General features: G+C 50.4%; 2 protein-coding genes across 2 annotated transcripts in view; one reads left to right on the top strand and one right to left on the bottom strand.

Annotated features, from left to right (window-relative positions):
* Positions 1-4,272: 4,272 nt before the first annotated feature.
* On the bottom strand, positions 4,273-9,783 carry LOC122370149 (cytochrome P450 307a1-like). The gene is made up of 4 exons (XM_043345511.1): positions 9,202-9,783; positions 6,465-6,955; positions 6,221-6,334; positions 4,273-5,916 (listed from the first exon to the last, which is right to left on the bottom strand). Exons 1-4 carry the CDS (start codon positions 9,602-9,604, stop codon positions 5,374-5,376), a joined length of 1,551 nt encoding a protein of 516 aa, XP_043201446.1. The 5' UTR covers positions 9,605-9,783; the 3' UTR covers positions 4,273-5,373.
* Positions 9,783-11,851, top strand: part of LOC122370150 (cholesterol 7-desaturase nvd-like) — a 38,521-nt gene continuing 36,452 nt past the window's right edge. The window contains exon 1 of the mRNA XM_043345512.1: positions 9,783-9,890. The gene's annotated coding sequence lies outside the window, so the exon portion shown is untranslated. The remainder of the gene's footprint in view (positions 9,891-11,851) is intronic.

Below are 11,851 nucleotides of genomic sequence, written 5' to 3'. Positions count from 1 at the left end.
TGTCACCTGAGCGGTAGCACGGTCCGCGCCCGGTGGTGTCCGGTATCGGAGCGGGCCCGAGCCCGGTGCGGTGGTCCAGTGTCGCTCGCGGCGCGGCGTCGCCCAGCCCCGTCAGCGGCCGACACGGCGCTGACCTTCATTTACCGATAGAAAACACCCAGCAGCGGGGTGATACGGTGCGATCGGCGGATGCTCCGCTCCTCCAGATACCTCGCCGTTCCCCAGTGATTCATGCTGGCAACAGAGAAATGTGAGCCTGCTGACTGCTGACACAACCTCATTGCATAGTGCTTGGCTTATGTCGACTACACGTTTATATAATTGTGTTATTAATTGATGTCTGGTTTGCTTTGGCACTTACTGATATGCATAGGTAAATCCTGCTACCATATTACAATCGGAGGCGTATTTCACTTAAAAAACTTGTATTTAAAAGTGTTTGCGATTTACAAATCATAAGTATTTTGCAAACTATATACAAAAATCGATTTCACAAAGCTTCACTGACATTGGCACATTCGATAAAAATGTTTGTAAATATACTTATAAGTAGTAAAAATAGTTTGTGATCCAGAACAATGACTTGCTACCGATATATAATTTTTATCAAATACATGATATCTTGGTTTCATTAAAGCAAGAAATCGAAACGCAAAACATTTTAACCCTCGCCCGCACAAGCCATTTTCCCGGTTCTGCGACACCTGAGCGAGCGTCATTTCAGCGAACGACATTTGAGAGAAGCCTTTTCAGCTATTATCAATTTAAGCGATTGACTTTTTCAGCGATTGTCAAGTCGGCGAATTCAATCACAGCGATTATCAACTTAAGCGAGGACCAGAATCAGCGAAACCAGATTGAGCGAATATATGGAGGTCGATGGGGGACCAATTGAGCGAACACAGTTACAGCGACACCGAACGCGACGGAAGTCAATCATTTGCTACTTTTCGTGAATTCTTGCCCTTGGAATACCCGCTTGGGATGTGTCATGCTTCAAGCTGCGCGCGGCAAATTAAAAAATTGCTTTTAAGCTTGGAAACCACAAAATATCTGGCCTCATTCTGCAACTTTGCTCTGGAAATGTGGAACGTGAGATATAGGGCGATGGAAGGAATGCCAAGGACCAACAATAAACTCGAGGGATGGCACAGGGGGATCCAGTCTATGTTTCAGGGACCTCACTAAAATATTTGGAAATTCGTACGTTGCTTAGGGCAAGAACAAATTTTACAACATGGGGAACTGATCCAAATTCAAGCGGGGAATTTCGCGAAAAACAGCACAAGTAATATGAATCTCTGAACAAACGTTTGGTCATCATTATTGGCAAACAGCAGGTGGTGAAATCGAACCACTGGATTTTTTTAAAGAAATGTGGCATTAAATTTGGAGCTTAATGTCTGAGCTTTGAACGTGACATCCGCCATCCAGTTCCGGATAACTATGAAAAATTCCGGAAACATGCGTTGTACGATCGCTCGCAAAAGAAAAAAGAAAAAATACGCCGTTACGGGACGATGAAGTGTTTTGCTCAAATGACAGTCGCTCAAACTGTAGTCGACGAAAAAGATGTCGCTGAAACATAGCTTTCGCTTAACCCTCGCCCTGGCAGGGCATTTTTCATAACACGGCTTGGCAGGGGGGGGGGTCGATGCGACCCCCCCCCCCTCGCGATTGGCTCCTATGGCATCTAGAAACACCAAATTTGGTAGGTAGGTGGGCCCCCTGGAGTTCTCGCCCCGGCCCTGTGCAAATTTGGTTGCTCTAGGTCAATATTTAGGGGGGTTTTGGGGGGTATAAATGTAAAAATTTCGCTAAAAACAGGTCAAAAGTTTTTCGCTTATAACTTTTGCTCTAATTAAGATAGAGCAAAAAGAAAAGCACCAGTGAACTCAGCACGTCAAGGCGCGTCGAATGATATACTTTTTAGCTTGCTTAAGTGTACCTTAAGTTTTTCTTAAATTTTAAGTAAACTTAAATTAATAAATTAAGTTAAAGTTGACCAAATTGCATCATATCGCATATCGTTCGATTCGGCTGATCACCAGGAACACAATGATATCATTTTTGAAGCTCTAGCGTCATTATGTGCCAAGTTATTGGCAAAAACGTCATTTGACCTCAGTTGACCTCATTTGACCTGACCCATGGATAAGTACACCAAACAAAGAAGCACCAAGTGACCTGCTGTTAATTACTGTGATTTCAAAGCACAAAAGTGATGGAACAAAGCGGATATCTCCAGTATTTTCCGAATTTAGTATTTTCCCATAGGCTTAACATTACGACCTAATGACCTCTAACTGACCTCAGGTCATTGACCTCAAAAAACCCGAACTATATGTTATACAACTCGGTGAACTTAGCACATCCTGAAAGTTTGAAGGAAATCAGTGCAAAACTGTGAGTTGGACAGGTGCAAAAAGAAAATTGAAATTTGACCATGACCTTGTACCGGTTTTTCTGACCTGGTGACCTGACCCAAGGTCACCCGGACCTGAAATTTTCAGGTCATATGTAAAAAGGTTGCCCCATAGGCTGTGCCAAATTTGGCGTTACGCTATCTTCGAAAAACCTTAGGGGGGGGTCGCATCAACCCCCCCCTGCCAGGGCGAGGGTTAAATTGATAATCGCTATATTTGATAATCGCTCAATTTGATATTCGCTAAGTTGCCAGTCGCTGAAAATGGCTCGCTCAAATGACGTTCGCTCAAATGACACTCGCTAAAGTCGCTTGCACCGCATTTTCCCATCCTAGAACGCACACATGGGGGGGGGGTTGCCACCCCCGCGCCATTTCGTCCCTGTTGGAGATAGAGCTTCGCGGTAAAGACCACAAAACTTCTTTAGGAAGAGACAAATCCAATGATACCCAGTTTTAACTTCACAGGTCAGTCATTGACCTTCCAGGTCAGGTCAAACTAAAAAATGTTGCTGTTTTGGGTCACCGTTGGATATCAAGTGCGCTGCTCCTCATACACCGATGACGATGCCGAATTGTGGTGCCAAGCCAGCTAGAACCTCTTTGTCACACTATCCGACCAGGTTTTTTGCTGCTGAGGTCATTTCAGGTCAAGTTAGGTCAAGGTCAATGATATGTGTTTGTATGTCTGTGTGTGTCTGTGTGTATACTGATGTGTGCACCGATTGTTTATGTGTCCATATTACATGAAATCATGATCTGAGAAGCTTTTACCAAAAATGCAGTCAAAAAAACTTCACAAAAAGTAAATTCCGCTTGCCTAAAACGCAATTATCTTAGATGACCTAGGTTGACCTTGACCTTGACCTTGACATCTGTACATCGTCGAACAACATGTTCCATGATAGGTGGGAGGTAAGACTGGCAAAAAAGGCCGAAATCAAGGTGTCAAAAGCTCACAAGGCCCATAGCCAACGCAAGATGTTGAGAATTGGCCATTTGGGTCATGACATGACCTGAAAAACAAGGTCATATCTCGGAAACCAAAAACCACAGAAACTTGAAATTTTCGTGGACATCAAAAAAGGACAGAAAAGCAGCTATACGAAAAATCAGGCTTCTAGCTCTAAAAGGCTTGAGTGCAGAGCAGAAAAACTACCTGGGGGTGGCAACCACCCCCTCCCCCCCAATGTGCGGGCGAGGGTTAAAGCAGAAAAGTGCTAAATGCTATTATGGTGCACGAATAACAAAACAATGACAATATCTAAATGTTGCACACATTGCTTTTTAGGGAATGAAAAAGAAAACTAGGGTATAAAACGTTTAAGCATCACATGTTTGTTTCATATCATTGATTGTTTTGCATTATTGCCGCTAAAAAAAATAACTAAATTCCGAACGCCAATACCACCTGAATTTTAGGTATGTATTTACAAAGTCTCCTTGCAGTTGGCAATTCCAACGGTTCTGTGCAAATTTTTTCTTGCAAAATAGTTTTCATGCTCGAATGTTTCGTGAAATGCGAAATTCAAATATGGGCTATTATAGTTTTAGTTTTTCATTGTAATAACCAATTTTGTTTGCTGGCGAAATAGGCCTTAGGTCGCCAAAGTAAGGCAGAACATAAAAATATCGAATTGGTTTTAGAAAAACGCTCTGAGACATTTCACCTATTTTCCTTGCAATCGCATTCCGTGCTTTTTCCAATTCGTCCCTATACTTTGCACTGTAGGTATGCTCTTCAGTAACGACCACCAATCAAGACCTTTTACGTCGAACCGTCCTTCCAATTCCTCCTGGAGCAGGTGGCGAGTGTCACAACAACAAAAAGATAAACCATGATATTGTACGCCAACAGTTTATTGACAATAACAACAACAAGAGAATGCCACGAAGGATTGACAAGCATTGTACAAAGTAAAAAGGCTTCAACCTAGATTTCTGAGGTTCCAAAGCAACCCGAAATCATTCAAACAGAAGTCACATGAGTCGATCCGAGGCCCTTACGTGGTAAGATAGCGGTCTCAGAGGCCCGGGCCAGCCGACGCCTTGGTCCAGTTCCGCACACCCCGCCTAGGTCCCTGGCGCCGCGCGCGCGCTCGTACAAAGCTGGGTTCGGGTCGCGTTGCTCGGGTAATGCCGTTTCTGCCTTTGGCCCGCCGCAGGCAGGTTGGGGCATCCGGTCCGTCTGCTGCCGGCGCTCGGGACTGCGGATCCCCTGCGCTCCAGCGCTCCCACTCGTCACCAGAAGAACAATCGTCATCATCGCACAAAAACACCATGGAGATACTGCTCCGAACGCCTGGCCTTCCTCAACCCTGATCGGGGAGCGACCGCGTCCCGCTGGCATCCTACTGTCATATCACATTGTTAATATCATAGATCCTGTCCTACGTTATGCCCTCGCGGTATTTACAAATTTATCAAGACAAACTTCCACAAAGAAAAAAGAATACTACAAAAGTTGAAAAGAAATCCTCACCAGTTACTCATTAATGCCAGCGGGTCCACCTACGCTACCACGCACAAACAATAAATACATATTTGGAGTGGCGCTGGGCCGGTGTGCGCGGCCGGCGGTGGGCGGACAGAGGCGGCCGGTGGCCGGTGGACGGACGCGCACCGGTCGCCCGTCGGTGGGTACAGAAGAGGGCCCTCGGAGGAGATCACGTCTGGAGATCACAGCCGCCAGCCAATGCTGATAGACACAGGACGCGCAAAGACATTCGCTTCTCGGCACGGAGAACGAAAGTTTAAATAATGCCAAAGTACGACAAAAAATGGAACGCAATCATCATTGTAACATAAAATAATGCCTCAAAGAAGTGCTTCTTTTCAGACAGACTAACTGGGCTGTAGCTTTTGAGGCTCGTGTTGAGGAGAAGCTTTCCACGCGTCGGTCAGTTGGCCGAGCAGAGGCTCGACCAACGTCAGCTTGTCAAGACCGCTCACGTGTGGGTTCTCTCCTTGAAGACGAGCGAGAAGGAGTCGACGGGCAGCGCCAGACAGCCGGTCACCAGGTGCTCCTTGACCATGCGCGAGTTCTTGGGGCAGTCGGGCAGCGAAATATCGAACTTCTGCAGCAGACACCCGATTGTGAGGAAGGTGATGTTGGACAGCATCTTTGAGCCCATGCAGCTGCGCTTGCCTGTGGAGAAGGGCAAGAAGTGCGGGGGCTTTACCATGGCTCCGTTTTTCACGAAGCGGCCGGGGTTGAAGGTGGCCGGATCGGTCCACAGTTGTGGACTCGTATTGAGCTCGTAGTTGTTGATGAAGACGAGTGTGTCCTTGCTGATGTCGTAGCCTCCGATGGTGGAGTCTCGGGAGGCCACGTGTGGCACGATGGGGCTGCTGCAGACGCGCAGCGCCTCGTACATGGTGCTCTCTGTGTACGGCAGGCTGGCGCGGTCGTCCAGACTCAGCTGCCGGTCACCGACGTGCGAGTCCAGCTCCTCTTGAACCTTGGCCTGCACCTCAGGATGGCGCGCGAGCTGTGGAAAGCCCGAAAAGGTCAGTCACCCACGGATCATTTTGCCAGTGATTCGCCTTATGCATTACACTTGACTTTTTCACTTGTTTTGCACCTTGAAATAATCTTCAGCATGTCTTGAAACCGTTAGGCATTTTTCAGAAGTAATAACCAAATCAATGCCTTTTTACTCAAATAGCGCATACATTTTCAAACGTCTCAACACAAAGAGGCGGACAAAAAGAAAAGAGGGAAGCACGCGAAGACATTTGAAGCTTATGCACCGATTTAATCTTGTGGACAATGTGACGATTATAGGCACGAACCTGTGTGACGGTTTGCATGATGATGTTTCCGACGGCGGAGTGTCCTCCCAGAAAGTCCTCCAGCTCGTAGAGCGCCGTCGTCTCCGATATCCGCTCATGATCTCCTTCTTGGCTCTGTTGAAAAAAGAAACATCTAAATGAAGGAATATAGATGGCAGGTATTAAATTTATTTACAATATGATGAACAATGTGTGATGTACACTTAAGAATTAATGTTTCCACCAGATATAGGCCAAGACTTACGTTCATACGCCTGAGCAGCATGTCGACAAAGTCTCGTGGGTTGTCGTAGTCGATGGTCTCCTTGTGGTGGTTGACGATCCGCTCGCAGATGAACTTCCTGATCCGGCTCGACAGTTTCCGCAGGTGCTTCAGCGTGCCAAGGCGGAAGACCCTCAGCCACTCGATGAAGTCCATGGCGTAGCCCTGGTTGATATCCCAGAAGACCTCGTCGAAGTCGCGCACCAGACGCTGGTACTCGGGGTCGTTCTGGTCGAACCGGACGGAGCAGAGGTAGTCGCAGAAAATGTTGCACGACATCATTTGTACGAGCGGCTTGAAGTCGATGGGCCGCCCGGCGGCCGCGCGGATTTGCTGCTCCACGGCAGGCATCTCGGTGATGATCGAGTCGTTCAGCATCTGGAAGACATCGGAGCCGGGCCGCACGTGCATGAAGTGGCGGGCCACGTTGCGGCGCGACACTTGTTTCTTGGACCAGTCGCAGAGCGCCAGCGCTGTGGGCAGAGGGCGAGAGAGCGCCGTCAGTGAGGTCGTCGCACACGTTTGGTTGTTTATCAGGGGGCGTGACGAGCGAGCGGTCCGTCTGGGCGGCAAAAAGCACTGCTGCGCCTGGCGGCAGTCATGGGTTCCCAGATGGTATCAGTGGGCAGAGCGCCGTTCCGGCCCGCCCGGAGCCGGCGGCGGCGCGGCGTCTGGCCCGGCGAGCGTCACGGCCGTCCAATGAATGGGAGGAGCCCGAGCGGCGTCCCGCCGTCTCGGCGGCCCGCCCCTCCCCTAATGGACCGGCCACATTCCGCTTCATCGCCGACGATCTGCCGCTCTTCAAACGGGCCGCACTGGCCATTAGTTGTCGGGCGCCGGCGCCGCCGCAGACGGCACACCTGGCCGAGTCAGCGCTCAAGTTCAGAGTCGCTCAGCAACAGCCACCCGGGCTGCCACGGCCATGTGAGAAAGCTGCTCCGGCTCGACGTCCGCCAGCTTAACGACTGGGTCAGACGCATGTTTATCGTGTACTCGGCCACCCGCCTCCGGGCGCCCTCACTTCCCGTGCATGCATATGAATGCCGCCGACGCCACGAAACGACGTCTGCAAAGTCGATAAGGCAGAAATAATCGGGTGATCTGGCTCGCACACCTGCAGACAGACTGCCGTTTAGGAATTTCTAAGGTCGGACAAACTGTCTGTCTCGTAAACCGGCCGAGATAGAATTACGCTCGAGCGTCCACGAGTTTAGGATTTCGGCGAAGGGACGGAGCCGTGACCGACGGCTGTTAAAGTCGAGTGTGCAGCAGGGAAGAGCGCCTCATGGGCGTGCCGCGGGGAGCAGGCACGGCGTGCGGCAGAGGGTTCAGGCCCAGGAACCGGCGGTGCGGAAAACCTCGGCTCCAAGCTACTGACGATGGAAGCAAGGGCCGTGCGGAAATTCCCAGCCTGGAGACGGCGACGGTGGTCTGTGCCGCTACCCCAGAGGTCGGCACGGTCGGCGCTACCGGGCGCCGCGATGCGCCGAGAGCCCAGCCTGGTCGCTAAGCCGCCCACTTAGCTCCCAGCTCGTCTGCGGATTACCAAACTAGTTGGCGCGGCGCCGGCGGGGTGTGAGGCGTGCCGGCAGCCGCGGCGCGACGCACCGGGACGGCCGGGCCCCAGCCACCGCGCGGCCAGCTCCAAAACCTTGGGCTCCGTGCCAACTGTGACGGGGGCCCGCTACCCGGCAACCCCAGCCATTACGATGAGTCAAGCGGTGTGGGGGGCTGGGGCGATGGGGGTGCGGCAGCGGCAGGGGCGTGTCCCGGCCAGTTCCGGACGGAGACCGGAAGATGGCAGCGCGCCGACTCGAGCCGCTGCAGGATAGGTCGGCGAGACCGGCAGCACGCGACCCTGACCGGCACTGCCGTCCCGCAAGGCCGCGCAAGCAGCCGCAGGCGGCGACCGGACACCGTAAACAAACGTAAACTTGACCTTCGCCGGCGCGCTCGGCGACCGTGGCGGAAGGCCGGTGCGCCGCCACGAGCCACACAGGAAATACCGAGCGATGGCATGGCTCCGGGTGGACTGGACGACCCCAGTTCGGCCCTCCCACCGGAGGGCGAGGGCGCTGGGCAGGCAGCCGGTCAGCTCAGCAGCCCAGTCGGCTGGTCTAGCAATTGGTCATAAATGAAACGTGCTGGTACAGAAGCAGGTCAGAAAGCGACGCTGCTGGTCAAGAAAGTGATCAGATTCTAATCCTGCCGTTCTGGCAACTGGCAATGCAGCTGGCCAAAAACTGCTCGTGTTGCTATGAAAACAGGTCAAAAGCGAACCATGCTCGTACTTATCTAAAATCAGAAACTAAAGCAAATAAAGCGTATCAGGAACAGATCATGCTGGTATGCCAGCAGATCATTGTTAGTACCTCTACGATACAGTGGTACGTGAGTGTCGGCACTAAGGAAAATTGGCTGAAGTTAAAGTCGAAGTCTGCGTGCCAACAGTCTCATCTAATTTGTTAGGGTCTTTCGATATGAAAGTTCAGTGGCTGACACTATCTGGGCATTTCTTACTGAGATATATTTCAGATTATATACGCTTTTCGCATTGCAAGAATAAAAAAGGCATTTAAAAGGTACAAGGCTCTGCTAACTACGAGCTAGCTGACTAGCCAAGAGCTAGCTTGTTGACCCCAGTCAGTAGCAGGTCTGCAGGCCCCAGCCACGATCAAAATGCATCCGCGCGCTGGGGGAGGAAGCTGTCGGTACTCACAGTTGTCGCGGTCGCCGCCGAAGAGCTCGTGGTAGCGCAGGAAGTTGGGCCTGCCGTCGAAGTGGTCGCCCTTGGTGACGAGCACCTCGCGGATGCTGGCCATGTCGTTGACGACGACGGCCTCTGTGGGACCCAGCTTGAGGCCGTAGACGGCGCCCAGGCGGCGGCTGATGTCGGCCATGCACTCGTACGGGTTGGGCTTGAGTCCGAGCTGGACCATGTTGCCGATGATGGGCAGCGCCCAGGGTCGCGGAGGGGGGCGTCGGGTGGGTCTCCTGCCAGCCAGCGGCAACCAGTCGGCCAGCAGCCTCTGGAAGCCCGCCTTCTGCTCCTTCGTCAGCAGCCAGCCCAGCAGGTGGACGGCGGCCAGCACTGCGAACACGACGGCGGAGAGCAGATCCATGGCGACGGGACTTAGCAGCTGGCTGGTGGGGGCGGGCAGACGTGCTCTGGCCAAGCAGAGGAGACTACACGCGCCCACCGCGGCGCGCGCCGTTTTAAGTAGCGGCGCGCGTTGAAGTGGTGGCGACCAATCAGCGGAGGCGGCGCGCCGCGGCCGGCCCAAGTGCCCCCTGCTCGGCGCGGGGCGTGCCGCACCATTAGAGTGCTCCGTCGGCCGCGCTCCGGTCAGCCGCCTCCTGCGAGCCACCGTAGGCCGTGCCTGCCGCCAGTGCTTCCTTCACTCTCCGGTGAGTACCGCCGGCCGACACACGTCCCCCGGTCTCAGCCGACAAACTGACACCGCAGGCGACCTCACCGCCAGGGCTGCCACGGTCCAGTGACGGTCCATCGAATGCTGTTTGTTCAAAGTCAAGTTCAGGATGCTCCTCAGATGTCATGCTTATCCGCGCTGCCGTACATGGGACGGTGCTATCAAGATGGGAATTAAAACGGCTGTAGCACTTTCGGCATTTACTGCTAAATATTCAATTGCTCGGTTCCGGATATGGTGTTGTTTAATCACTAGCACCAGGACCTCATTGAAAGGCGCGCTACCAACTTGAGCTGATGAGTTTCGTTGTGAAAGATACACTGACACAAATGGCAAAAGCGCTAGATGAATCGTTGCAAGATATTAAACGTTAGCCGATTTATTTAAATTAAAAAGTGTAACATCAGTTATTTATCATCTCCGAGATAGTGTGCATGCATAAAAGGCCGGTCCTTAGATGATAAGTTGGTTTTTGATTTCTAACACCCGTGTGATAGTCACTGAGATTGTGAGCCGGTAGAGGATAGACTAATTTCTTGAATAACAGAGATGGTCAAGCAACAAATAGAAAGCGAAATATCATTTGTGATTTAGTTATGCCACGGTAGGTATGGTAGCTATTGCCATGATAAAATTTCATTTGACTACGTATACGTCGTACCTTTTGCCGCAAGTTTCTGCAAATACCTATCCAGAAAATAAGTTCGGGATCTGATTTCATGAACCTTGACTTCGATGACATGAAAGAGCAGGCTCTTCTTTATGGCCAACTAAGGTCGAAGAATTAAACATATTTGCCCACGAATCCGGAAAGGTCGTAGCCGAGCGTCTTTTTTACAACTAAAACATGTCTTTCTTTGTTTTTTTTAACTGTTCTTTTGTGCATGCATATTAATGATAATTCAGCATTCACGCATGTGTAATACAGCTTGGTGTGGAGCATGATTATGTAATAAGTTATCTATACTAAACGTAAATACATTTTATGCAAATATACCTAAGAACTAACTAACTTGGCAATTATGTGTTATATACCTAATTCGTGTACATCAGTGCTCTCACCCTGTGATTTTATAAAACGTGGAACAGAGCCATGCTTGATAAGTCCCAATATATCTTTTATTTGTCAACCGGTATCATAACACCGTAAATAATAACAAGATGGATAGCTTTACGCAACCCATCATATTCAACAAATGCATATTTTGCATGAAAACGCTTCTATATTTCGCACAATGGCCATGTGAAATGATAAATGTATTGTCATGGATAACGTTTTGCTATACGAATACCATATTGTAGTTAGATAGTAGTTACAGGCGTTTCAAATCGTGATCAAGCGCGACGGAATGTGTAGTAGAATATTTTGAATATGTCTCTCATAAAACTACCCCTCAGAAACTATTATTCTAATTGTATTATTATTGATGTGATACAACGCAGTCTTTCTACTCAAAGAAACTTTTAGAGGTGATTTTTCAGTCGTCAAATACGATGTCGATGGTTTTACGTAACATATAAATAAATTGAAGTAGCACTGTATAAAACAAGCCAATTCATTCAGCTCACACCTAGTTGTGCCTTTGCTATTTCGGGAGATAAGCGCAGACGGTATCATTATATAACCAGACAACAATGTAACGGATCAAAAAGGATACCAAAGGACTCCGTATTTGGACGGCTCTGCCTAAAGAGAAGAGTCAGATCTCGGTCCGTACCGTTCAGGGCTGAGGCCTGCTACAGCTCGGGGGTTGCGAGAGCAGGTATACAGCTCTGCTCAGCCAGCAACAAACCGGCACAGCTCGACCGGACGACGGTCAGCGGGTCTCGGAGGCTGCGTCAGGGCACCTACGTCCTCCCGCGCATCACGTGATGCCACAAGGAGCTGTGACAGCATCTTCAGAAGACCGGCGCTTCACAGATATCACCCGGCTAACA

This window comes from Amphibalanus amphitrite, unplaced genomic scaffold (genome assembly GCF_019059575.1).
Source record: "Amphibalanus amphitrite isolate SeventyFive unplaced genomic scaffold, NRLGWU_Aamphi_draft 001103F_arrow, whole genome shotgun sequence".
NCBI classification, from domain to species: Eukaryota; Metazoa; Arthropoda; class Thecostraca; order Balanomorpha; family Balanidae; genus Amphibalanus; species Amphibalanus amphitrite.
This window is presented reverse-complemented; position numbering and strand designations above follow the sequence as displayed.

What these genes read in the sequence shown, in the direction of transcription:
- LOC122370149 (XM_043345511.1), bottom strand. Translation starts at nt 9,604, where the DNA reads ATGGATCTGCTCTCCGCCGTCGTGTTCGCAGTGCTGGCCGCCGTCCAC. An exon ending in TGCTGCTCAGGCGTATGAAC is followed by an intron (nt 6,335 to 6,464) that starts GTAAGTCTTGGC and finishes TTTTTTCAACAG; the next exon opens with AGCCAAGAAGGAGATCATGA. An exon ending in TCATGCAAACCGTCACACAG is followed by an intron (nt 5,917 to 6,220) that starts GTTCGTGCCTAT and finishes GGCTTTCCACAG; the next exon opens with CTCGCGCGCCATCCTGAGGT.